This window comes from Strix uralensis, chromosome Z, assembly GCF_047716275.1.
Source record: "Strix uralensis isolate ZFMK-TIS-50842 chromosome Z, bStrUra1, whole genome shotgun sequence".
Classification (NCBI taxonomy): domain Eukaryota; kingdom Metazoa; phylum Chordata; class Aves; order Strigiformes; family Strigidae; genus Strix; species Strix uralensis.
This window is the reverse complement of record NC_134012.1, coordinates 92,345,010-92,372,662: the sequence shown is the minus strand read 5'-3', so window position 1 is coordinate 92,372,662 and position 27,653 is coordinate 92,345,010. Positions and strand designations below refer to the sequence as shown.

The 27,653-nt window shown below is 43.7% G+C and overlaps 1 protein-coding gene across 1 annotated transcript in view; it reads left to right on the top strand.

Moving 5' to 3' along the window:
• Positions 1-27,653, top strand: part of DNAI1 (dynein axonemal intermediate chain 1) — a 152,675-nt gene that overhangs the window by 55,955 nt on the left and 69,067 nt on the right. The window contains exon 14 of the mRNA XM_074856967.1: positions 13,353-13,600. Coding sequence (XP_074713068.1) covers positions 13,353-13,600 — 248 coding nt within the window. The remainder of the gene's footprint in view (positions 1-13,352; positions 13,601-27,653) is intronic.

Sequence of the window (27,653 nt, the reverse complement as noted above, 5' to 3'; positions counted from 1 at the left end):
ATGAAGTCGGCTATAGAAAGTAGGAAAAAATTATTCAGGTATGCTTAAATCTCTGTATCAGTGAGGAATCTAGCGAATTGTGTAACTAGCTTTGAGTTGTGTCTTCAGCAGCTCCTCTACACTTTATTTTTCTGGCTATAAGATAAGGAGAATACAACTTTCCTGTGTGAAGAACTAGAGGCTTACTCTGTGTGTAGGACTGGGTAATCTAGGCATCCTTAATTTTTCAACATTATCACACTAGATTTAGATCATTGCTAAATTCTGGCAACTGACTGTTGTTGGAAAAAGTCTCACCTGCCATAAAAAACAGGTAGCAGGTATTGCTCCAAGAGCTACTGCCAACTCATTAAGGCACGAGTTATTCTTATCAGATTGCTCCAGGTGTAAGAGAGCTGGCTGGGATTCACTTGCATTCTGCAGCTCCTCCCATCAAATGGTGCCTGATGAAGTGCACTGTGTAAAAGATCTTCATAGAGGAACAGTAGTATCAGCTTTTTTATTGTTTGGTGAGTTCTTAAAAGAGAAGCCAGCACAGTAGATTTTCGAGATGCTGATACTGTGCATGCCAGATTGTGGATGCCAAGGATTTTGAAGTTTGGAGAAGTTTGGCTGAGCCTTCCTGAGCACCCTCGGTGCTGTATGACCATATCTTTGTGTCCAAGCTGTAAGACTATGCTCAGAACAGGATCACCCCAGCAAAAGACTGGGAGCTGTTTTTCACATTGTAACATGGTATTTGCTCTCTGCGTCTGAGTGTTTTGCTGTGTTCAGTTTCCCAGGCAGCTTAGCTCTGTCTTGCCCAGGGCCCAGATGCAACCCCTTCATGTACAGGGGAGGTGCCCAGGTGCACTCTCTTCCCCCACCTTGGCTCACACAGGACAGAAGAGTGACACTCTGGAACAGCACATACTTTCTAGATGCTCTGTAGTCCCAGGCTTCTTCCTCTGCTGCAGAGATGCTGGAGGGAAGCCAGATTTCCCAGTAGCAGCCTGGCTGGTGGGGACAGGAGGTAATGGGGAGCTAAACTCCTCCTTAACTCCCACAGCAAATCCATGGTGTTGACCAGACTTGTAGTCTGGTTTAGGTAGTGGTTGGCTTCCTAGAGCTGAGAGTATATGAAGCTGGCAGTCACTGGAGAAAGCTGGAAGGTTGGTTGGTTTTTGTTTTGTTGTTTGGTTTGTTTTTTTTTTTTTTTTTTTTCAGGTTGGAAAAGACCCTTGGGATCATCGAGTCCAACCATCAGCCCTACTCTACAAAGTTCTCCCCTACACCATATCCCCCAACATCTCATCTAAACGACCCTTAAACACATCCAGGGATGGTGACTCTACCACCTCCCTGGGCAGCCTATTCCACTGTCTGACCACTCTTTCTGTGAAAATTTTTTCCTAATGTCCAGTCTAAACCTCCCCTGTTGCAGTTTAAAGCCATTCCCTCTTGTTCTATCACCAATTACCTGTGAGAAGAGACCAGCACCAACCTCTCTACAATGTCCTTTCAGGTAGTTGTGGAGAGTGATGAGGTCTCCCCTCAGCCTTCTCCTCCTCAAACTAAACAGTCCCAACTCCTTCAATCGCTCCTCACAGGATTTGTTCTCCAGGCCCTTCCCCAGCTTCGTTGCCCTCCGCTGCACTCGCTCCAGCACCTCGATATCTCTCTCGTATTAAGGTGCCCAAAACTGGACACAATACTCCAGGTGTGGCCTCACCAGTGCAGAGCACAAGGGGACTATCACCTCCCTACTTCTGCTGGTCACACTATTTCTAATACAAGCCAGGATGCCGTTGGCTTTCTTGGCCACCTGGGCACACTGCCGGCTCATGTTCAGCTGCTTGTCAATTAGAACTCCCAGATCCTTCTCTTCCAGACAGCTCTCCAGCCACACCTCCCCAAGCCTGTAGGGATGCATGAGGTTGTTGTGGCCCATGCTTGATCCAGCAGAAAAAAAGTTTCTTCTTATGTGTATAAGTACCTGATGGGAGAGAATAACAGAGCTGGAGTCTTCTCAGTGATATCAAGTGAAAGGACAAAACACAATGGACGTGAACAGAGATAAAGTCCCTTTAAACATAAGATAGAACTTATTTACTGTGAGGGTGGACAAGCAATGGAACAGTATCTCCACAGCCTAGAGAGGCTGTGGAGATATTTCTTTGAAGATATTAAAAATCTGACCCAGCAAGTGCTTGGCATCATGCTCTAGCTGACCCTGCTTTAAGCAGGAGGGATTGGACTAGATGATCTCCAGAGGTGCCTTCCAACCTCAGCTATTCTGTGATTCTGTGATTCTTTTCTTTTTTTTTTTTTTTCTGTCCTCTATCCATCATATCTAAATGTGAGCCAAAATTTGGCCCATGGTTTGCATAGATACTTGGTGCTTCATATCAGCCTTTTGGACCGGTTTCATTCCCTTGTAACAGCTAGTTGCTGTTTGGAAATTTCACTCTGAAGGATCTCTCTCTTCTTGCCATAACTAACTGCCTTTCTTCCCCCTGCCTTGGTTATCTGATCAAAGGATTGAAAGTTATCGCTTTGTTGCCTTATACATTGTGAATTGGCTTTATTTGAGACTAACAAATATAAGAGTTCTGTTTTCATTCAGTTTTTTAGAAAAGCAATAGTTTTTCTCTAAAATCTACTTTTAGTAGCTCTTAAAAACCACTTGTACTAACCACCAATCATATGCTTCACATATCTGCTCAAGATGCACAATATTTCATGTACTAAAAATAAAAGCAAGACAAAAAAAAAATTACTGTGAGAAGAACTGAATATTTGGTGTATATTCCAACCTTATACAAAGAGGAATGCCGAAAGATACTGTCTAGATTTCATGATCAGTAGCTGGATGCACAGGGGAATGGGAAGAGAACCATTAGGGACCTGGGAGGTACTTAACCACAAATTAGTAGGGACATAGACAGTATTCAACAAGAAATATCACTGGTTTTATGCCCTGTTTTTATACACTTCCCTAAACACTTAATGTTAACCACTGCTGCAAATGAGATAGGGACAAGTGTCAGAGCTGTAATGGCAGCTCTTAATATTCACTGGTACCAAAGTAGGTGCCTGTGCAAAATTGACTGCAGGTTGGCCTGTGTGTAATAACTCTGCTTCTTCTTTGTTCCTCTATCATATCTGGGTCTTCTGCCAAAAACCTTCAAAAAAGTTCTCTGAGCTGCAGTATCATTTCTAATTGCCTCCTCTACAGTCTGGGCTGTACATGTCCCTCTCATCAGGTATCTGTCTGCTTTCAAGAGGCTGCAGCACCATCATAAAACTCTAACATTCCTGTCTTTTAATTATGGAATACATAAGCATCTCCTGCAGTGTGTGCATTGCCCTCAGACCTCTTCAGGTCAGGAATACTGAGATGCTGGCAGCCTGGCTTGTTTGCAGTAACAACAGGCTTGTGTGATTATCCAAAGACAGCACATTTGTAGATGTCCATTTGTGTCATGATCCTGGGGATTTCTAAACCATGTGTGCCTCCTGGAACCCCCCCACTTAGCCACTTGATGGCACTCTTAAATATTTAGTTGGTTGCAAATGCTATCAAGTATGCCAGTTTTTAGAACAGGGATAGGGGAAACAGAGCCTCAGGTATTAAATAGCAAACCACTATCAAGATTGCGGCTTAAACCGACCAAAACAAGAAAGGCAGGAGTAAATGTTCAGCTGGTGGTGCCAACTGCTCTCAGATGTGTAACAGTAGGATTAGCACTTGTCCAGCTTCCCAGCTCCAGAGTGCTCTGCAAAGGCAAGTGCTTCCTCCTGGGTGTTGGAGCTGGGAAGTGTCCTCTGCTCCCTGGTTTCTGAGGAGCTATGGGAGCAAGTTATGTGAGATTGTTTGTCTAGCTGAGGTTCAAAACATAAATGCATTCCTGAAAACAACAGGAGCATTGCTTTTGACATTATTGATATACGGAACTTTTATAGCCCCTATCAGTCACCCTCTTCCTCCCTCATCTATGATGTGTATCCTTAGAAGTGCTGTGAGAAGTATGGAGAAGAAAGGACTAAGACCACAGTAGCTGGTCTTGGCACAGCAGGGTCTGGAATACAAATCTCCCTGTTGCTCCCTGTTTTCTGAGGAGCTATGAGAGTGAGTTATGCGTGATTGTTAGTCTGTCTGTCTGAGGGTCAAACATAAATACATTCCTGAAAACAACAGGACTGTTGCTTTTTACATTATTGATATACAGAACTTTTATAGCTCCCATCAGTCACCCTTTTCCTCCCTCATCTGTGAAGTGTATCCTCAGAAGTGCTCTAAGAAGTATGGAGAAGAAAGGACTAAGACCACAGTAGCTGGTCTTGGCACAGCAGGTCTGGAATACAAATCTCCCTGTTGCTAGCCTTGTACATTTATCATACAAGATAAAGATATGGATTCTCTCTCCTTTTTATTTGAGTATCTTCAGAGTGTAAGTTAGCATTCATAACATACAGCCAGTTGCACAGTTACTATTTACATTGTAAACGCAAGCCCTTTTGAATATCTTATTTAAAGAAGAAAATTTTAAAAAGAATTGTAGTGCCTGCTAGACCTATCAGGCAAAACCCTGCCTGATCAGAACGAGACAACTCTGGTTTTACCTACAGCATTGCAAACTCAGCTCAGTCACATATTCCTTCTCTTTTTGCAGTGCTCACCTGCTCACCTTTATGTAAACCAGGGGAGAGCTGAGCTGCAAGCCAGACCCTCCTGCTGTTTTCAGGAAGGTGCTACATCTTTTCATCCTCTTCTCCCCTGTTCTTGTCTGCTTCTGATCCTCTGCTCTCGCATGCACTGACAAACAGCGCATTTTTCCAGGCGTTTCCTAAATCTCTTGGTTTTGTTGGCCCAGTTGACTGCAGTCTCTCTTCTATTACTTTGCCAGACTGTATTTTAGAGTAAGATGCAAACATACCTGACAGCTTGTTTTCTTAAAGGCAGTTTGTATCTATCCATCCATGCTTCTGAGCCATGTGTCTCACCTCTGACATGTGCAGAGCCCACAGCAATTATTAGGACTGCGACATGGCCTTAGGACATGCATAAATTACAGCTTGCCTTGTCACCTGTCAATTTCATCTTTTCTAAAGTGTTCAAAAGACTTAGTAATTCTGGTTTTTTTCCTTTCCTATCCAAACTGCAAGTTCTGTGCTTCCTAAACAGAGCCCCAGCTAATAACATTAACTTGATCAGGAGTACCAGGAATTAGTCCAGCAGCAGATGAAAGGTGTCAAGCAGAATGTTAAATTTGACATTCAAACATCTGAATTAACATAAACCGAAATTATCTCCTATTTACCTCCACTGCACTGATGGGCTTGCTCAGAGCTTGCAGATCTTGCAGTGTCAACACTGCTAACCAGAGGGTACGTATTTCCCTGGGGTGGGAAGTGCCCATGCTCACTGAGTTCAGCCTGGCGCAGGTGGTCTCAACAGGGGGGTTCAAATTCCACTGACAAATGTCAGAAAATAAAATGCTGGTGGAGTTATCATCTGAGACAGTGTCTCAGAAGGGGTGCTGTCAGGATCCATGGTGGCCCCGGAGCTAGGCATTGTTTTCATTGGTCCTCTGGATGGAAATATAAACTCACAGCAGATGAAATGTGTGACTGATGAAGAGGCAGGTGGAGTTGTAAATCAAGCTGGGAACAGGGCTGTCTTACAGAGTGATTAATCTTGTGGTGAGCTGGAATTATTCAAACCAAAGAATGCATTTTAATGCAGCCAAATATAACATTATACCTCTCTAAACAAGGACTGCTGTGTTTTGGAAGGCAACAACTCTAAAAAAAAGAAAAAAAAAGGCTTTTGTGGACAAGCAATAAATTTAAGTTCCCAGTGTGATATCTTGGCAAGGAGGGTGAACATGATCCTGGAGTGCGGACAGGGAGTCCTGAGTGGCAGCAGACATATGATTTAAGCATTAGTGAGACTGATACTGGAATATTATGTTTGGTTCTGGAGCCAACATTTTTCAAAGCATGCAGAAAAACTGTAGATAGTTCAGTAAAGAGCCCCAAGCTGATTCAAGAGTTGGAGAAGGTGCCCTAATGGTGGAGAGAGGGCAATATCCAGTTGAAATTTGGACTGCAAGTGAATTTTGTCTGGCCACAGCACATGTCCGAGCCATGTGATGTCCTTCACATATCTGTGGAAAGTTTCTTAATAATCTGCTCTTCTCCACATCTGTTGAGAAGCTGCTTTCTCTTTGCAGCTGTGAAGGCAGCGCCTTTGGCTGGTGTGGCAAAGCTCATGTCGGCTCACAGCTTTTTGCTGAGCAGGCCTCTCTGTGCAGGGCTGGTGAAAATAAATGGGATTTTGGGTTCAGGCTGTGAAGGTTATCAAAAGTATGCTGAAAGGTGACTAGCATTCAGTTTTAAAGTATCTTAATGAAGAGAAAGCACCAGATATGAAAGAAGTCCTTCATCCAGTCAAGATAGGCATTGTAAGAATTAACAGTGGGAAGCCAGATAAGTCAAACAAGGAATTAAGTGCAGCTTTATAATCACTCAATGCGATTAAACATTGAAACAATCTGCAAAATGAAACAGTGGCTTCTCTGTCTTTTGAGATCTTTAAATGAAGTACGCATATACTAGCCAAAAACAAGTTACCGGGCTCAAAACAGGATATACCAGTAGCATTCGTGAGCCGTGAAGTAGAGGAGGCCAGGCTTTCTGGCCTTGAGCTATGAAGTAATGAATTCTCAAAACATTTTTTTTTCTGGGAAGGGACTGTTTTGAAAGTTCAATGTTAGTCTTTTCCCTGCCCACAGCATGGTTCACGGTCAGATCCATAGTGACCAGGGCTTGTATCAACACAGCAGTATAAGTGAATACTTCTGTGAATTTTAGGGAATAGGAACAAAAGACCTGGACAGGCTGGAGCGATGGGCTGAGGCCAGCTGTAGGAGTTTCAATAAGGCCAAATGCCGGGTGCTGCACTTGGGCCACAACAACCCCCAGCAGCGCTACAGGCTTGGGGAGGAGTGGCTGGAGAGCTGCCAGTCAGAGAGGGTCCTGGGGGTGTTGACTGACAGCCGGCTGAATAGGAGCCAGCAGTGTGCCGAGGTGGCCAAGAAGGCCAATGGCATCCTGGCTTGTGTCAGAAATAGCGTGGCCAGCAGGGACAGGGAAGTGATCTTACCCCTGTACTCGGCACTGGTGAGGCCGCACCTCGATTCCTGTGTTCAGTTTTGGGCCCCTCACTACAAAAAGGACATTGAATTACTCGAGCGTGTCCAGAGAAGGACAACGAAGCTGGTGCAGGGTCTGGAGCACAGGTCGTACGAGGAGCGGCTGAGGGAACTGGGGGTGTTTAGTCTGGAGAAGAGGAGGCTGAGGGGAGACCTCATCGCCCTCTACAACTACCTGAAAGGAGGGTGCAGAGAGCTGGGGATGAGTCTCTTTAACCGAGTAACAAGTGATAGGACAAGAGGGAATGTCCTCAAGTTGCGCCAGGGAAGGTTTAGACTACATATTAAGAAGCATTTCTTTGCAGAACGGGTTGTTAGGTGTTGGAATGGGCTGCCCATGGAGGTGGTGGAGTCCCCATCCCTGGAGGTGTTTAAGAGTCGGGTCGAGATAGCGCTGAGGGATATGGTGGAGTTGGGAACTGTCAGAGCTAGGTTAATGGTTGGACTGGATGATCTTCAAGGTCCTTTCCAACCTTTCACAGATTCTGTGATTCTGTGAAAATAGGCATCACTGATCCCACTTTAAATTTCTCAGGAATCCTGGGACAGACCCTCCTTGAGCAGAGTCCTGTAAAGCCCCAGTTCTGCTCCCTGTTCTTCTAGCTTGCTGTAGTGTCTTTGGCAGTCCCCTCAACAGCCCTGTCTCATTCCCTTGGCTGTAAAAAGGAGTGCTGCAGATACAGGCTTAAAGCACTCTGAAGTGCTATAAAACTTCCAGTTATTATTGTTACTCCTCAAGAGCCTTTGAAAACACATTTAGCACATGCCTGAATTCTCTGAGCTTCTTGGAAAGATTTGTTCTTTCCTGGTTTTTCTGAACTATTGGCATACAGTTAAGCTCGAAGTGCCAGTCATTTCCTTTCTTACAGCACACCCATTCTGTGACCACAGCAAAGCCTGGAGTTGGCAGAGCTATTTAAATAAGCCAGAAGAGAGTCTTGCTGAAGCAGTGCAAACTCACCCAGCACGTTTCACAGCAGGTTAGATTAGCCTGTGCTCAGTGCCCTGCTGCACAGGTTTTGCTCACTGATAGAAAAAAAACTGTTGAGAATTCATTAATTTGTGACTTGCTCAGTCATCTGTCTATGCCATGCAGGCAAATTCTTAGCCTGTGCTCAGGATCTTGTAGTCCTGCAGAATAATAATAATTTGCTTGGAGAAATTTGCTGGCCTGCAGATAACCTTTTTTGTCCTTTACACTTTAAATATCTGAAATGCATGTAAACAGCTGAGCCATTTCTTTGGGTACCAAAATTTTTGTCTTTGAAACTGATCTCTTCTCCCCAGAGGAGATCACCTAACTGAGTGTAAAGCACACCAGCTCCCTTCTGTTGGTTTCTTAGAAATCCAAGCCTAAAGGATAGAGCCTCAGCCAGCAAGCTCATTAAAGTGTGGTCATATCTGGGAAAGGAGAGTAGATGTGCTCGTGCAACTATGATGCTTGGAAACAAGCAGCTGTTCACAGCCATGCTTCTCCATCTTGCTTCTTTTTTCAGATGTGCTCTTGGAGGAGAAAGGACAGATTTTAAGCAGCAGTGGTTCCTTTTAGCGTGGTATTTTCTTGGCCTGAGCCATATCAGCGAGACACCTGTCAGACTTGATTTATAGAAAGCCATGTATCACAGGATCTAAGATGTAAGGTGCAGTGTTTGGGGTTTTAAATCCTCCAAAAGGAAGGTAATTTGCCAGTTTATTACACAAGAAACTGTAGCACTGGCTTCTTGTATAGCAAAAATATTTACTTTGACTCGTGACCGTGGAGGGTCTCCACATTGAGATTTACTATGTGAATGCAGGATTTACCCCAAGCATTGTAGTTGCTAACTTGAGGATACTGTTGCATTGAGCATACTGGTTCAACCAGTAAGCATTATGGAGGAAATGGAGAAAAACCATGTGTTTCATGGGTTTTTTTGGTGACCCAAGAGGGAAAGATGCAAATAAATAAAAATAAATCTGTCCAGCAAACAAAATATTTTGATCTGATATTGAACATTTGCTGCTTTTAATTTCAGCTAAAAAAAAAATAGAAATTAAAAGATCTGTTAAAACAGACACTTAGTAAGCATCAGAATGAAAGATTTAGATGCTTTTCAGATTTTTGTTTTGCATGAAGTATTTGGTGATATTCTGAGGCACTTTGCTACCACTAAATCAGTATTTTTCTGAAAAGGGTTTGGGCTGAATCTGTCCACCTTTAAATGCAAATGCTGATGAATATTTTAGACAGTGGTAATAGTTGGTTTGAAACCTATTTCTGATTGCATGTGTTGTTTATAAGCTCAGTTCTCCAGGTTGAGACCAGTAATCATACTATCTGCAATTTAATTAACAAAACTTCTCTTCCCACATGCACTTGTTATGTGTCAGTGTCTGAAATTTAACCTCTGCTCAGTTGAACACTGAGGATCCTCATGACATGTAAGTCTTCCTCATTACAGCAAGTCTGTTCACTCTCACCTTCTTGCTGTGCTGCCTTGTGTCCTCCTGTAAAGTAGAAGAACAAATCCTGCTGGCACTGATTGTTAGAATAATAGTCTGATATCTCTAGTGTCTCCAGCCCTCATATCTCAGAAAAAGAGCCAGTTCACACTTTGTGGGTCTGCATGGGGCAGATACTCTGCTCTTCCAGTGCATGCTGGTGCATCCATGCGGTGCAGAGCAGCTGTCTCAGACCTGAAGCTGCTGCCTTTACCTCCAGCAGTGGTGTAGCCACTGTCAGCTCTTGGGTCTGCACCCTCTGCTTTGCTGTGTGCTCTGTGGTCTTTTAGCATTGTTTCAGTGAACTACCTGCATCCTAAGAGGCCAGCTACACAGGATTTAGGGCACATTGCAGTGGTCTACTAGTTTTTACTGAAAACCACAAACCTTTCTCTTGAAAAGGCCATGCTTCAAAGATATACCACAGATAGGCTGCTTTGTGTATGTGCTGTCCCCGCCATTCTGGAACATTGAATATTGCTAATGAAATAAGCCCTTTTTTTTTTCCATTTATTAAAGAACATGTTGGTATGTCACAGTTTAGTACCCTGGGTGAGAAGTCACCCTTCACTGAAATGGACTTATATGGCTATTCTCAGAAGGTTATTGTTTTACTAGGATTTATGTGCCATGCTTCAGTGTTAATTGTGGATTACTCTCATGGCTTTGCCTTTCATCAGAAATAGGCTGTACTTTAGCAATCATATTATCCAGACTTAACGTGCAGCATTCACACATCTGTGATTTAACCCACAGCTGTGATATTTCACAATGTAAAGGGGACAATGAATAGGATTTAGCTCTTGGATTAAGATGAGTTTAACGGTCAGTTGAGGGCTGGCCATTACAGTCAGTGGAGCCCAGAGAGTAAATCAGCACACCTAATATAGGGATCTGCTTTAAGGTGAGTTTTCTACACTCAGTGAAGCGGATTGATTGATCTCTGCTGATAGTAGCAGGATCTTAGACTCAGAGCACACAGCCAGCCAGCCAAACTTAGACCTCCATTTGGGTGTCTTAATCCGCAAATGGAACCCTGTGTTTCACTGTGCCAGAGCTTATTCCCAAGACCTTGCTCTTCCCCTAGCAGGCTAACACCCAGGTGGACATGCTGAATCTGCTGAGTTATTTTACTCGGTAAAGGCCTGCTCCATCATCTATAATCAAGGAATGTGGCTGGCCTATGTCACTGCCAGATCAGCAGAGAGGGAAGCACCTGCAAAACCTAATTCAGGTCTTTGGTGGCTGAGCCACCCGCTGAAGGGTTGTCTCCTCCACTGTCTGTGCAGAGAGCATTGGGGACAGCTGTCTGAGGCCCCTCAGCACAGTGCCAACAGATAGAAAATGAATGTGCACCTCAGACTTTTTGGAAATAAGCCTGGCTGTTCAGCACACTCCAAGAGAAATAAGAGTATGAAACAGGTTAAACTCAAAGGCTGTCTAACCAATTTCATTTCATAGTCCATTCTGCTGTGAGTCACTCCTGGTAGGTCATTTCCACAGCCTTCCCAAGTGTTTTTGCTCCTGAGGAGAGGAGGAATTAATCCTTATCATGGCTGGACCTCAATACCAGTTTGTCCTGGTTTTGGCTGGGATAGAGTTAATTTTTCTTCTTAGTAGCTAGAATAGTTTTGGATTCTGTACAGGATTTGGTATGAGAAGAATGCTGATAATATGCTGATGTTCACAGTTATTGATAAGAGATCAAGGTCCCTCCAACTCCCCCTGTCCTGCCCGTGTGCAGGTGCACAAGAAGCTGGGAGGGAGCACGGCCAGAGCACCAGACCCAGACTGGTCAATGAAATATTCCATATCATGTAACATCGTGCTCAGTATATAGAGAAGGGGCAGTCAGGACGGGGGGCATTCTCTCTCGCTTCTGGGATTGTGGTATTGGGATCTTGTTTTTTTTCAGGATCGCTAGCCAGGAAGAGTCTGGGTATCAGTTGGTGGGTGATGAGCAATTGCATTGTGCATTACCTGTTTCTACTTTATATTATAGTTATTGTTTTATTTTATTTCAATTATTAAACTGTTTTTATCTCAACCTATGACCCCCGCTACCTTTACCCCTCCAATTCTTTCCCCCATCCCCCAGGAAGGACAAGGTGAGCAAGTGGCTGCGTGGTGTTTGGCTGCCAGACAGGTTTAAACCACGACACTGTTCAATGACATTACTTGGCTAAGAACAAAACCAATTCTGTGAATTCAAAGGAGAGGGCATATCTCTGGTGGAGAAAGCAAATTCACTCCCTTTTCAGCTAGAATTCTAGGAATAAGCTTCCCCCTCTTCCAAAAACATACATTAAAAGTATTATTTGTGTTCAGATATGTTTAAAGTAATACCAATATTGGAATCTCACCTTTCTGCAAAATAAGAAAACCATTTCCTCTGCCTATCCCAAATGTACAGAGAGACCTGTGAAAATAGAATATTTCCACAATCCAAATACAAAGCAGCAGTAATAGTTTTGTTGATGTGTGAGTTTCTTTTTACTGGTTCTTTTAATGTTTTCTATGTGGCCCTGATAAATTTGAGGTAAGCAATGTCTGTACCTGCATGCTGATTTGGGATCAGCTTGCTGCCAAGGAGAGTTCTCTGAAGTTAATGTTATCACTGGGGTACACATTTACCAGGTCTTTATGCTGCAGGCTGGTCAAAATGTTAAGAAAGGTAGGAAGCACTTTCAAAAGATGACTGTTCTGGAAATAGAACGTACAGTGGGTACTTGAAGCACAGAAAACAGTAAACTTGTTTCCCATATATTGTGTGCCTGAGGGCATTCGACAGTAAGAAAAAGCACTTGGAGAGATGGCTAGTATACTCTCAGAGAGAGCATTGTTTTTGTAGATTAGGAAAGCTCCTTCTTTGCTTCTGGAGAGCTTATCTACATCAACAGCTTTTCTTCCCCTTTAAAAGAATTTGGAAATTGTTTTTCAGATGAGCAAAAAACCTAAGAACTGAAGAGACAGTCAGAATATGACAAAAAAACCACAAAAGAAAGATAGTCCTACTGAGAATTGTGAGAGCTAATTTCAGGCAGCGCAAAGGAAAGGTGAAACAAAATAGAAAAGAAAATGGGAAATCTTGGCAAAAAAAGAGCTTCTGTGCCAAGCAAGGAGGAAATGTTGGACATAAGCAGAAAATAAAGCTGTAGTGACTCGTGCATTGTACAGTTATGTGTAATGGCAGTGGATACGATGCTTTACAGATACTTCAATGAAATGCTTTTTTTTGAAGAAGCAGTGGAGACTGTAATATCAAATACTGCCAACACAGAAATTGGAATGCCACTATTCTTGGTTCAGCCTGCATGTCTGCAATGTTAGTGAAATCCTAGCCCAAAGAAAGAAGTGTTCACTAGATTCTTTTTGGCTCTGCACTTTTCCTCCATGGCTTCTCAAGTCTCTCTCCTAGAAAAAAAATGTCAAACCAGTAGTTTTTCTGCATAAGCATATTGTTCCCATGTCCTGGGGATGACATATCAATTGAGGGAAGATTGTTCAGTTGTAGGCAGGCCAACATGACCATTTGGTCCTGTGTCTGGTGTCCTTCCCACATGACTTAGTATTCAGGTAGGTTTTAGGCATAGGTTAGTGCCATCTGATTGTAAGTCTTAATAGTAGAGGATCTTGGAAACTGATTTAACAGCAAAGCTCCTCTGTGTTTAGATGACTTCTTGAAGCAGGGCCAGGGCATGCTCCTGCTTTACACCATGAAGAACCCCTCCTTCCCAGAGTATGTCTTCAGCAGTGAGAGTGGCATCATGTGCCTGGACTTCCATAACGACCACCCCTACCTCGTGGCAGTGGGCTTCTATGATGGCAATGTGGCCATCTACAACCTGAAGAAGGCAACGTCCCAGCCCAGCTACAAGAGCAGCGCTAAGTCAGGAAAGCACACAGAGCCAGTGTGGCAGGTAAGGGTCCTTTTCCTTTCCTCTGACTGGGCTTTTAATTGGGCTGAGTTTGAGCACAGCAGGAAAAGTGCTGTATAGGAAAAGGTGTTGGCTTAATACATGTGTTAGAGATTGATTATTAAGTCGTATTTCAAGCTAATTTTGAAATATACAGAAAGGCAAAGCAATTGTATGAATCCTTGGTCCTCAACAGAAACTAAACATGTAAGCAAAAGTTTGCTATGAACAATTATTTATCCTTAGTTTTCATTTTTATAAATGGCTTCTGTTTGGGGAGGAACTGATCTCCTCTCTGTATGCCAGTATACAATGCTATTTATGTTCCAAATACAAAATCACAGGGCACCAAGTGATGAGCAGTGAGTGAAACTCATATATCAGCCCTAAAAGAGGGCTCTGTTGGGCACAATAAACCCAGGGGCAGCTGCCTGGGATTGACTGCCACTGGGATTCAAGACACACTACCTTGTAGTTGGTCTTGAGGTATTCTAGTGAATTGAGAATTGTGTTGAACAGGTAATGTTCTTAAAGTAATGCCACTCTGGCATCTGTCACAGAGAGTCACCAGATGGATGATATTGTGAAGGACTGGGGTGAATATGTTGCTACATCCAGCTAACTTTATAGTTATGTCTACAATGTAATATGAGTTAAGATTGGAGCGCTGGAAGGTATATGCGCTTTTGATCTCATGTATCGCAGTAACAGTGTGGCAGCACATATTTCAACATGGTCTGTATGAGTCTGTTGAGGTTCAGGGGTGTGTATTTGCTTTGCTAGCCTGGACCTCGGGTGTTGCTGCTGTTAACTATTGCTGTCACCTGGTTTAGGCTGCCTAATACAGTCATACGTCTAGGCACACTGTCAATGTTCCTTGTACTTTGGCACACGCCATGCATGGATTGTGCCCCAGCCATGGCTCCTTGTTATTGCATCTTCCAATAAAAGTCCAAGAAATCAAGGGATCCTGATGAGACTGCAGATGAATGTGGAATATGCCAAGAGCAAGACTGGTGCTTGCTACAAACAGAGAGGTTATGCAAATGTAACATTTTAGAGGAGACCTGAATTTTATATTTCCTGCTTGTCTGTCCAAAGCTTTTCCTCTAGAAAACATTTTTAATTCTTCTTGCAGGTTAACATGGTACACCAGCCATGGGTTGTTATCATAACACAATGTGTCAGGCACACACACACGCAGAGAACTCCAAGCTTTTCCCACTGCCATTTAGGCTTCCAGTAAAAAAACCTGACAAAATAGTAAGTCCTATGTGCAGCTTTTCATAGCCTTGCTGAAGCATGCTACGGGAGGTCAACAGTTGTTACTGCACACTAGAGACACCAGAATCCCAGATCATTTGTGCCCCAGATGATATTGGGAAGGACAGAGTGTGCTTAAGGGGTGTTATTAGTGACCTCGTCCCTACGGACCAGAAGCAGCAATGTTTAGCAGTAGAAGCAGTCTGTAAGAGATTTTTAGAGGTAAGTTTATGTGTACCACTTAGCCTCAATGTGGCTCAGAGGTGAAAAAAATCATTATGTACTCTAGAGAGCTAGCACCAAAAAGGGGAGAAACTACCTCACAGATATGGATAGATGTAGGTATGAGTGGACTCTAGTTCCTGCTTGTTCATTTTATTTCCAAAGGTTGAGTTCTGAGAATCATTATTCTTAGTTTTCTTCTGCAATTAAATACCAATATTTTTAGTGAACTTTACAGTTTTTGATTTGCTATGAAACTAGTGAGCAAGGGTAGTAATAAGGTGATTGTACAGCAATCAGAAGAGCTTGGAAAGATCTAAACTGTAGGCATTTGTCAATATCAGCTAAAAGGTTTAGAAAAGGTTTTCTCTGCGTTTGGTGGAACGAAAAGGGACATGAAGGACTGTTAGGTTGAGACATTGGATTGTTATTCCTCATTCAGCATTAAATGATTCTAGAAAGTGATGCCTTTTTTCTTGTATTTAATTCAAAGACACTCTATTCTCCCCTGCCAACACCCCAACTAGTCTGAAGCCTGGTCTTTGTCTAGACCACCCGGTGCAGTCCTCACTTCTGTAGAGACTGCAAGCCCATGACTTTGAAGATCAATTAGAAAAGTAACAAAGTTCTCCTGAACAATTAGGAGCCTTTGTTCTCTGGACTGCCTGGCTCCTTCCTTTTGAAACAATACAGCTCTTTCACAATGGAAGCAAAATGGGAAGTGAGTAAAGCAGGCTGACAGCTCTTTGCTTGTGGCATTTCATCTACACTGACTTAGTAATATTTCAGTAAGTTTGCATAAAACAAAGCTGATGTAACATAGCCCATTATTAAGAGTAAAATAGAATAATATAAATTTTCTAATTCTGTTACCTAAGAACGAGTTGGTCTGCCTGATACTGTTCCTCATATTTTTAAAGGGCTTAGCAATGGCTTCTTATAGATTTGTCAATTGTCTTCCATGCATTAAGTGCTACTACACTGTAACTAATGGAAAATTCTGCCTTGTTTTATATTATACATGTCTGATTCCTTATTAACAATTGATTAACATCCAAAGCGAGAAAGGAATAGACACATACATAGACATGTGAATGTATATGTGTGCAGTGCAATGAGGCTAATACACCACCGAAACCTTAGGTCTAATAGGAACATAGAACTAGAAATGGTCTCCCAGGTCAGTGAATTCAGATCTCTGCCTTTGGCTGTGAGCATCAGCTTAAAAGGAGTCAGCTCCTGGGAAACTGTGTCAAACCTGGCATGTTCTGCTGGGCAAAAGCCTATGTGGGGTTAAGCTAACGCCACTTTAATAAAAATAATGCTCCAAATAGTCAACAAAATTGTCACACTCCCATCATCTCCAGCACTGAGTACTCCTAGACAGCAAGTCCCTGGACAGGGTAACTAAGTCAATGTCTCAATCCCATGGCTTGGCTCTGGATGTTAATGGGGGTGGCCAAAGTGGGACAACTGGACTAGACTTTGGCACCACAGCCCACAAGAGCAGTCTCCTCTGGGGAGGAGTTCTCAGCACAGAGCCTCTCCCTTTGCCAGCCTTTGAGCTTTGTTCTTACTTTCTTCCTTCTTTTTAATAAAGAAGATTAGGGTTTGTTTACAGCTGAGTGCTTTTTTCCTTACCTTTCATCACTGGGATATACTAAATATCTTAGGTTTGAAGTGTTTGGAAGCTGAAGCAGTTCAGAAACAGGGATTGCTAACTGAAACTATCTGCTGTGTCACCGTTTGTTTCTGCTGTTCAATCTCCCTTCTAAAACACATCTTATTCAACAGATTTGTTTCCACTGTGTGCTTCTAGTTCGCTTTCACATCAAACCAAAAGGATGTTATTTCTGCTTGCTGCTGGGACTGGTACAGAGCCAATACTGCTGCAGAGATTTGGAAATATATTTTTTTAACTTGCTCACTATCAGAATTACTGACTAAATTCCCACCGCAGAGTGTTGACCCTAAGATCTGCAAAGGGAACATTTCTTTCGGCTATGCTTAGAGCAAATCTCAGCTGTGGCAGGTTTGCCCATGGGCTCAGTGTGATTTGGAATTACTATGGAGAGATCACTGGTTAGAAAAGCAACTTGGTTCATTGTTAATTTACTGAAGCTGATCTGGCCTCCCTGAGAAACTGATACCATGGAGCTTCAGATGGCATCCTGAAAGAATTCTTTTCTGCCTTATATTCATGCATGGGAGGAGAAAGGGCTGGCCATTGCTTGCTAATTCTTCACCAAATGCCATTCAGGTTAAATGTGATGCTTGTGCTTGGGACAAAAAGGACAAGGCAGGATGGTAACAGTCTGCCAAATGAAACTAAGGGGAGTATCAGCTTGCAGAATAGTTTCCCAGTAGAACTTGTGGCAGTTCCATCTCAAATGTAACCGGATAAAACACACCTGAGAATGCTCACTGGAGTTTGCCCCATAATTGTGTGATCTCTTCTCCATCTCTGCTTTCTGTGTTCTAATCTAAGTTCTTAAATAAGTCTATATTGAATCTTGGCAGTTCATGAAGCTACCTCAGATGCACTGAGGTCTTGTTTTGCTGATGGAAGTAAATGAGTTCAGTTACAGAATCACTTTAAAGTCAGCATGACCTGCTGTTCTCCATCCCACTCCGTGCTGCTGGGCACAGGTCCACAAAAAAAAAAGGCCTTTCCAGGAAGCTGATTGTATTTGCTATACTTAGGAGAAAAAAAAGCATTTTATTCATAATCCACTGTCATAGCAGAACATTGTTTCGTTTCTGATGACGGGCAGTCTCCTAAATCTGTCATCTGCAGTCAGACGAACAGATTTTGCAGCTTGCGTTGCCTCTGAGATGTTACTGCTTCACGTAATATTTTGTTCCTTTGGCTTCAGGCAAACAAAGAACTTGATGCAAAGGAAATAAAAGAAAAAGAAAAGACTGAAGGTTGCTATCAAGGTCAGAATAAAGATCAGCTGTCTCAGAACAGGCTCAATGCTCTCCCTGTTGCCTTCACTGCTAAGGAGCATAAAATAGGTGTTTGCTGGGGGTAGTTCAGTGAAAAAACCTCATTCAACTTTGTAAGGGTACTGCTAAGGGATAACTGCAGAGGAGAAACAGAAATCTGGAGAAGAAAGAAGAGGAGCAGAAGCCTGACACCAAAGAGGCTGGTCCTGAGAAAAGGATGAGGAGCATCAAGATGCAAGCTGGCAAGTGGGAGAATGTAGCCTGAAGGGATAATAGAGCAGAGACCTGATGGTTTATTTAGCACGAAATCTCTAGAGTAATGCAAGCAAACTGCGTCTCTCATACTAGGTCAGTGCAATGTCTGCACAGAAGACCTTCCTCTAGCCAGCCCCAGCTTTCTACTACTTTTTTCTTGCTACCAACCCTGCTTTGCATACTCGGCCCAGTACAAACAGGGCAAAAAGTCTAATTAACTCCTGATATCTCAGGAATAAAGGATGCCACTGTGTCCTCACCAGAGAGGTTACCTCAGTCATTCAGCACAGGCACAGAACTACAGAGGAGTGGGAAGGACATCCATGGCCCAGCCAGGGTGCATCTGGGGTCCAGAGACCTCAGTCTGTCAGGGGCTTCCTTGCTGAAGCAATCCTTAGCTGCAGTCCTGCTTCCTACACTGAACTCTGTGTCCAGTATCAGGCTGTTGCAGCAGCAGTTACACCAGTCTGTTGAGGACCTGACACTGCACTCCTTGCTGCAGTGCCATGTCATGATTTAAACCCGGCCGGCAGCCAAACACCATGCAGCTGCTCACTCACCCTCCCCTGCCTGGGGATGGGGGAGAGAATTGGGTGGAAAAAGGTAGGGAAGCTCATAGATTGAGGTAAAAACTTTAACAACTGTAATAAAACAATAACAATAATAGACAATACAAATGGGTAATGCACAACATGATTGCTCACCACCCACCAACTGATACCCAGCCTGTTCCTGGCTAGTGATCCTGAAAAAAAAAAAGATCCCAAAACCACAATCCCAGAGGCGAGAGAGAACCCCCTCCTTCCTGGCCAACCCTCATCTGTATACTGAGCATGAAGCTACATGGTAGCGAATATTTCACTGGCCAGTTTGGGTGCGATGCTCTGGCCGTGCTCCCTCCCAGCTTCTTGTGCACCTGCACACGGGCAGGACAGGGGGAGTTGGAGGGACCTTGATCTCTTAGCAACAACTGAAAACATCAGTGTATTATCAACATTCTTCTCATACCAAATCCCGTATTGAATCCAAAGCACAGCACTATTCTAGCTGCTAAGAAGAAAAATTAACTCTATCCCAGCCAAAACCAGGATAGACATTTAGTGGCCTACAAACATCTATCGTGTGATTGCTCCCTTGTCCTCTCCTGGAGGGAAGTGTGGGCAGGAAGGGCTGTGCTTGAGAATGGTTGCCATATGCTCGCTGTAGAAAGTGGGGTCAAGATCGGCAGCTTTCTGGTTGTCCTTGGTTTCTGGGAGAGCTCACTGCAGAGTCACAGCCCTGCTGAAGGAGATCCTGTCTCCCACAGAGTCAAATTTCACCATTTTTTGGAAAGCCTCTGCTGAGCCACAGAAATTCATCCAGAAGATTTGGGCTCATCTAGACATGGTGGAGGTGGCAGAAAGTGCAAGACACTGCTGTGGCAGAAATCCTGGACAAAATCTTTTGTAGCATGTTTGTACCTTGTTCAAAACATTTTGGACAATTTTTGAGCCAGATTAATGTTAGACAAGGTAAGTGTCCAGATGCTTCTTCCTAAGTATCTTTGACAATAATGAACAAAATCCCTGATCTTTTAACTTCAATGTTGTATGTTTTGAGATGGTATCAGACTGTACCTTCTGGAGATTCAGTTTCTGTGGCTGGTTATTTTTAAATTGTGCTTTGGGCATGGATTCTTGTGGGTTAGGGATTCTCTTGCAAAGCATCCCTTGCAGATCATGTAACGTTTGTCTGAAAAGGAGCTTTTTCTGCTTTGATGCTGCTTTTCCCTCTATACTTCATACAGATGCTGAACTTACTTTCTGCCTTCTGCTCTCACTGCTGCTTGCTAAATAGGTTCTCTTCTGGTGCTGTATTGTTCTTGTCCTTCCTCTTCCTTTTACTTAAGATCCAAACTATCTTATTGTGGGGTTTCAGGTTATTTCTTTTCTGGTGTCTGCAAGCAAAGTATAAGTAATTTTCTTTGCCTTTTAGTTGTACTGGTGATACTTTGTGGAGGAAACTTCACTTATAAATTTTAAGAGTCCCTGAAGGGCTTGGGATGTTGGAAAATGTTTGCCCGAGGTTTAAAAGGGCAGAGAATCTGTAATGCATTTGTTTGGTTGCTTGGATCTTTGTGACTTTACAGCAGTCACAAAAGTTAACTAAATATTTAATAGCAATCAGGAAACTATGTTGAATCTTAGTGGAAAAAATTTATTTCTTTGTTGGTCTATGAAATGTGACTGCTGATTGCTGGATCTTCAAAATAGGTGTTGAAAGCATATGGACCGGATGGCTCTTAATGGCACTGATGCAGCCTGTGAAACAACAGTGCTCCCCTGAAGAGGATGAAATAGAGATCAGAGAGCGATAAGGGCAGAGCTAGAGGCAAGCTGGGCAGGGACGGTGCAAGCAAGGTCACACAGATATATAGCGAGATGTGGGGAGCCAGGGCTGGCCACGGCTCCACCCTTCTCCCACCCCTGGTGCCATGGTGAGCTGCCACTGCTCAGTGTGGTATCTGGGACCCTCAGCACCCGGCAGGCCCTGGGGCCGTCTCTCCCCATCCTTGCTGCAAGCCTGCTCGATCTTGTGATGATGGGAACCTTCTGTCAGGCACATTACATATGCTGTCTCTGATTTAGCAGCATCAGACAGCTTGGGGATTTGGATGCGAGCCTGCCTGCCCTGTGTGTCTGCTTTCCCTGCACACAGAGTGCAGAACTTCATATTTTGTCTGTAAATTGGAAAACTTGCTCAATGAGCACAGTCAGAATTGAAACCAAGACCTGTGAATTGCAATTGGTTAAATACCCCTGAGCTTTACTGGCCTCTGGCACCCATCACTCAGCTGCACGCTGTGTCTGACATGGGAACACTGCCACTGGCGGGACAAACAGGTAAGAGTCTAATGTCTGGTTCCTCACTCCTCAGCTGTTAACATACCAGCCTAATAAATACAGTGGGAGGTGCTGTGAGGGGAATAAGCAAGCTGATTCCTGGTGAAACACTGTACAAAGCAGAGCATCCGAATCCCAGCAGGAAGAAAACAAACTGAAAGTAGGACCAGCCTTATCCAGTGCTATTTATAACTGAGCTCTGCTTCCTCCAGATAAATCTGAGTCTCTGAAGCATGAGTGATGCACAAGCCCCAGGCTGGGCCTTTGCCCTGCATCGGTGATGCTCCCGTGGCAATGCTCTCTGCTCAGCTCAGTGCTGACTCCTCCCAGTATTGCCGAATGTGCTCTTTGGTAGGAGATGTTTTGCTACCCTTTTTGTGCACCCCAAATTTGTAGGTGATGTGTGAACACACTGATGCAGTGGGGCTGATTCTTTGCTCCTGTCTGCTGATCTTGCACCCTTGAGTTCATTGGTGCTCAAGAGATGGTGCCTGGGGCTGTGAGTCCCAGGAAGGTACCACCAAAGTGGAGGGCACCTGATCTAGCTGTGGAAGAGAAGTGATTTTCAGAAAAGGAGTGTTTATGGGGCTAAATATTACATGGGAATTTATTTTACAGTGTGTCTTTGTTGCTGCTGAACACATTTATTTTCCCTTGGCAACCAGGAAGTTTTCAAGGACTTTGGAGGAGAAAACCCCACGAATGCTTGTAGTAAAGCTTGCAAGTAGCCACATGCTGCTAGAATGAGAGAAGGCATTTGTGAATTTTTTAGATGGGAAGTTCCTGCTATTGTCTGTAGCAGGAGCAACCATCTTCCACCAGATAAGCCTGGTATTTGTTGGTATCCATGAATAAAGCCATCAACCAGCCTCATGCCCATGACGCAGGTGACTGATGGCCTGCGGTCGAGGGCTGCTCCAGGAGTACCCAGGCATTACTGTGCAGTGTCTTCTGTTCCAGGGTGTTTTGAGATGCTTTTGGTTATCATAGCAGTAGGCTGAACACTTCTTCCTTCTGCATTCTGCATCCTTGCTTGGTGAGATATGGTCCTGCCAAGCTGGCTGCTTTGGATGCTGCCTAACTTCTTTGTAGATGAAGCAGCTCCCTTCATTTCAGTACCTGTATACTGTTATCAAGCCTTTCAGCCACCCTGACCCTCCTAACTGGCATGTTTATTATCAGGAAAGCTGTGTTACACAAAAAGACAGTAGTTAAAGTCGGGAGACATCTAAGAAAATCTCTACTTCTGCTTCAAATGGATTGGCAGGGAGTACCTTAGTTCAGAGCTGCTCATTAAAGTTGTAAGAGAGATGAAGGAAGCCCAAACTGACCAGAAGGCATTGGGATTTTTGAAAATTTTGACATTCATCCCCTGTCTAAACCATTTCCTCTCCAATGCAAACGGTACAGCCAAGTGTCTAAATATTACTGGTTCACCTTTAGGAAGAGTTGGTCCTTGCAGACGTTATTTCTTTAATGGCTTCTGACATGGGGGTAAGTTAACTTCCTAAGCACATTGAACTGATCCATTCTGTCTTGTTGCATGATTTTACAGCAAAACGTCAACAAATTTTTCTACAAAGAACAAAATAGCACTGAGAACCCTCATTTGCTTAGCAGCTCCCTTATCTGCAGATTACTGTCATAGATGAAACATTTGCATTTAAAAGAAAACCCAGATTTTAAGATAGGAACAATTTGCAATGATTTTATTTTAAAGTTTTTATATATATGTAAATCAAAGTAGTTTTTATTTATATCTCCCTATCAGCTTTTACTTACACTCAAAAGACTTGTCTGCTATACAAAGCAGTCTCATCTATTGCAGCGAATGAAGCAGTCACAGTGTGGTTGAACATGACATGCAATAAATTTGTGAGAGGTGAAACTGAATTTAAAATCAGACTGAACCTTACTTTCTGGAACTGGGGAACTGTTTGTGAATCACAAAAACGAGAACTGGCAGAGGCCTTGAGAGTGTCCTCTTCTTCCCATCATGCCATCACAGATGTGTTATCATTCCTGAAGTGCTTTCTCCAAAATGAGATTGAGCAGGCTATCTGTTTTCACCAGTACTGACAGACTGGAGTCATTGTTACCTACTATGTCTTACATAGTACACACCTCTTAATGCATGTGAAAAGGATTTCTGTAATTCCCCCACCCCTCCAGCAGTATCACTTTGCTGATTCCTGCCCCAGTCTCTGATCTTTTTCTGCACTACTGTCACTTAGCCAGAAATTCCCTAATTTCTGCATGTTTACATGCTTTCTTCTTCCTGCCTGTGTCCCTCTGCACTTGTCTTTATCACAATTCACTTTATTGTTTTTGGACTATGTCTCCAGCTTGTCAAGTTAACTTTGAGTCCCGATCCTAACAGAATCCTCTGTCTCTAAACTGTGTCATCTGCAAATACTCTGTGTATTTCGCAATCCACTATGCAACTTACTAATGAAAATATTGAATAGAACTGGGCCCAGGACAGTCCTCTGTGGGAACTGTCTAGAGATGTTCTCCCAAGTGGTCAGGAAATCACTGAATATAACTCTTGAAAATTCATTTTCAATCACTCATCCACTTCATAGTAATTCCATCTAGACCTTCTTTTCTTAGCTTGCTTCTGAAAACATCACAGGGAGTATGCCAAAAGCCTTACAAAATTAAAGGTAAATCACATCTACTCCTTCCCTTTAATCCTTTAGACCCATTACCCTGCCAGGGAAGGAAATAAATTTTGTTTGATAAGATCTTTCCTTGACAAGCCTATATTCACTGTTCCTTATCTTCTTATCCTGTACATATGTATGGATGACTTAATATTTTTTTCCAGCTCTCAGAATTCAGCGTTAGACTGATTGGTCCACAGTCCTTTCACCTGTCCTTCAAGACAGGTTTTGTTTTGGGCTTCCTGGGGGCATTTTTTCCCTGTTCCTATCCTCCAGGACCTCTCCTGTCTTCTACTTTTCACAGATAACTACTAATGATTCAGAGATCCCTCAGCTGCTCCCTTAAGCACACTAGGTTGAATTTCATCAGGCCTTGCAGAGTTGGATATATCTGTCTTATCTCAGCATTCTGGCCTGTGCTCCTTAAAGTTAATTTTGTTAAATGTCTACTTACAATTTATCTTTTTATATGGCACTGAAAGTAGGAAGGCCTTGATACTTTTGCTTTGCCTGTGGTTTGTCATGGGATCTGCCTTCCTCTTGTAAACAATAAATGGGGTCTAAAAGGCAGAGGCTCAGATGAACCTTTCTGGGATATCTGATTTTGGCTCCATTGGCCTTCTGGCCAGAAAAGTCACTTCCCCCCCAAAAGAGAGTCTCTAACTTCTTTCCCATGCAGGTGTCTCGAGCAATGACAGAAAGGTGTTAGTGTCCCCCTTCTTGTGAGTTGCTTTTCTTCATGAAGTTTCTGGATGTGCAAAGACTCTTGAGTCTGACAGTGACAGCCCAGCTCTCCCCATATGGCAAGCCTGATTCTTCATCTCGGGAGTGGCTGCTCCTCTTTAGTTGTGTCTTGGTTAATCCATTCACTGTGCTTTTACCAGCACCGTTTCTAGAGCTCAGGGATGTGGATGGGGGTAGGGATTAGGCTTTCACAGCAGGGCTTCTGCAAACAAAATCAAGGACTAATGTCTGCTATGGTTGACCAAAACTCTTTTTTTTCTGAGGTCTTTCATTCTTGATAGATGTTTCACAGCAGAAATGCTGCTGCCTTCCCAGCATAATAGACAGGAATGGTAAAAATCCCTGACACAAACCAGCAGTCTCTTTTGCTGAGCATGCTTCACAGAACAGGAGCCCTTTATGCTGTATCCTGCCATTCTGACTCCAAGACAGACATGGTGGTCACCCCATGATTTGGTCCCCCTCACTGAGGGACCAACTGAGCCTTACCATGGCTCCTCCCTGCCTGCCTGTCTACCTTTGGCAGGAAGCCCAGACCCACACACAGCCAGGGCACAGCCAAATCTTCTCCTGCCACAGTGGTGTCATATGGCCAAAGTGCACTCAGGACCCAGGAGCTCCTTCTCCCCCAATATAGACTTAGACAAAGAGGCTGACTGGGCTGCTTTGACCTAAATCTTGGAGTTAGCTGTCTGCACTCAGTTATCACAGCTCTTTACAATCTTCATTATTGCCTCAAGTCAAAGTGAGTCATCTGGATTTAGCTCACTCTTTGCCTTTATCCCAAATAACCATGGTGAAGAGTGAAGCTTTCTGTCTTCCTTCTTCCCATGTCCACATAGGACAACTTGTGCTGCTGTCCAAGTTAGTGCTGGGGACTCCAGACACTGCCCTGCTCCTCACCTCTAAAACTTGCTCTGCCTGTCTCTTGTTGCATAAAGACCAATGCTGGAGTTACTTTGCATGGGAGTGAAGTAGTCTGTGCTTTCTAGGTGACCAAGTGAATAGTTTTTTGGGGTCTTTTGTGAATGATTGCAGGAGAGCGGCCTTGCTTTTTGCATGTACTTCTCCAGGTGCCTGGCCTTGGCTTCACTTCTGGTAGCAGGCTGAGGATCCTCAGCGAGGAGGCAAGGCCCACTTATAGTGCCAGGCTAGGGTGTATGGTAGGCAGCAAACAAAGAATAGCTGGCAATGTCCTTGATGGAGGGCATTTGGGGACTTTATTGTAGAAGCACTACTTTGTCCCAGCAGCAAGGAGGGACAAACTATTTGCTCCAGCAAAACAGAAAGTCAGCGGGCTCAGGATCAGCTGGCTGTTTTAGGAGACTTTCACCACAGCATATCCCTTGGGCAAACAGCAGAGGCAAGTGACAGAGGGAAGGGAATAAACAAAAAAATGACAATTTGTCACTGACAGGAGAAGAATGTGAAAGATTTCTTCTCTGCTGGTAATGACTTGATGTTTCCGGATGCAGTTCTGCTGAAAGTTGCTGGCAGGAACCAACAAGAAACACATTTGGAGGTGACAGAGGGAAGAAATGAGAACTGCTTCTTAGCTCAAATCAGAGACTGCTGTAGGGGAGTCCAGGAGAATATTTGCACTAGAGCATAGGAGAGATCAGCTTGGGTCCAGAAGATGTGACCTATGGAGCAATTTATCTAGATCAGTACTTCATCAAGATCCCTCAGCATTATGCGGAGGCAGACTGAAAAAGAGAATAGCAGCAAAATGGAGAAAGAATCCTCTACACAGACCAAAGGTACACACTCTTGGACTAACACGACCAGGTTTGGATGGGTACTCCTGGTTGGAGTTTGGTCTGTCTGCTTCTGCAAGCATCCACACTGTGTTCATCTGTCATCTGGTGACCTGGGCCATTGTGTGATGGATGCAGCCAAACTGCATCCATGAGAGCTTGTGCCCTTGCTAAACCACAGCTCTTCTACCTTGAGAGAGCCCCAGAGCTCTGCTGGCCCTTTGTTTTGGGCCCGACTTGTGCATAAAGACTCTGGGCAAATGTGGTTTTGGCAGTGGGTTTGTGTCTGTGCTTTGCTGCCAGGGCAGGCGCAGCTGGAGCGAGCTGAGGGAATCCCCTTGCTGTATTTGCATGCTTGGTCAAGGAGCAGATGTCTGCCAGTGGGAAGCCTTGAGTAAAAGTCTTCAGCCAGTGTGACTGTAAGGAGAAGTGGCCAAATCTCCCTGCTTAGCCCTGTGTGCACAACGTGTGGAGAAAAGAGAGTGGCTGGGAGAGTCCAGAAGGACTGGGAAGCACTTGTGCTCCTGTGATGCACAGCTGGGCTCCTGCAAGAGACTGAGGCTCTGTTCAGCTACAGAGCCAGATGGGTGAACTCCCTGAGCTGCTGAGCTGGGCAGAATGTCAAGCTCTCCGAGAGGGGCCCATACGGTTGCATCTAGAGCTCAGCAGTGAGTAACAAAGAAACTCCTGAAGCACAGAAACAAGGAGGTATATCTAAAGGTGAGTACTAGAGAAAAGCACAAGGACAAATTAATACAGAGAAGTGAAGGTGCAAAATGAGCTGTGATTATCCTGTGTCATAAAAGGGAAGGGGGAAATATTTAGGAAGTACATTAGAAGCTAAAAGCATGAAGAATATAGACTCATTACTAAAGCAAGCTTTCAGCTTGAGTGGTATGGAGAAGGATGAAATATTTGATGCTGTATTGTTTAATCTTACAGTAAGTGTCTGAGACTTGCTGCTTAGTATGATTAATGCAACAAGAGGATGAAAGCACAGATCAGAATAGGGAAAGAGCATGTTAAAGAATATTTAGATGAGACAGGGTCTTGCTCATCAGCAAGATCAGCTTAAACATACCCTGGAGTAATTAAAGAACTAGCCAGAGCAATTTCAGACCACTAACAAGCATTTTAGGGAGTTTTTGGGCTTCATCCATTCTGGTCTTTAAGCAGAGACTGGTATTTATGTGCAAGCCTGTTTACAGCATCCAAGCTGATTGAGTACCTTGACTCAGAGGCAGGGTTGGGGAGTGCTCTGGGGTGTGGAGGATTCTGATCACAGAATCATAGAATGGTTTTGGTTGGAAAGGACCTT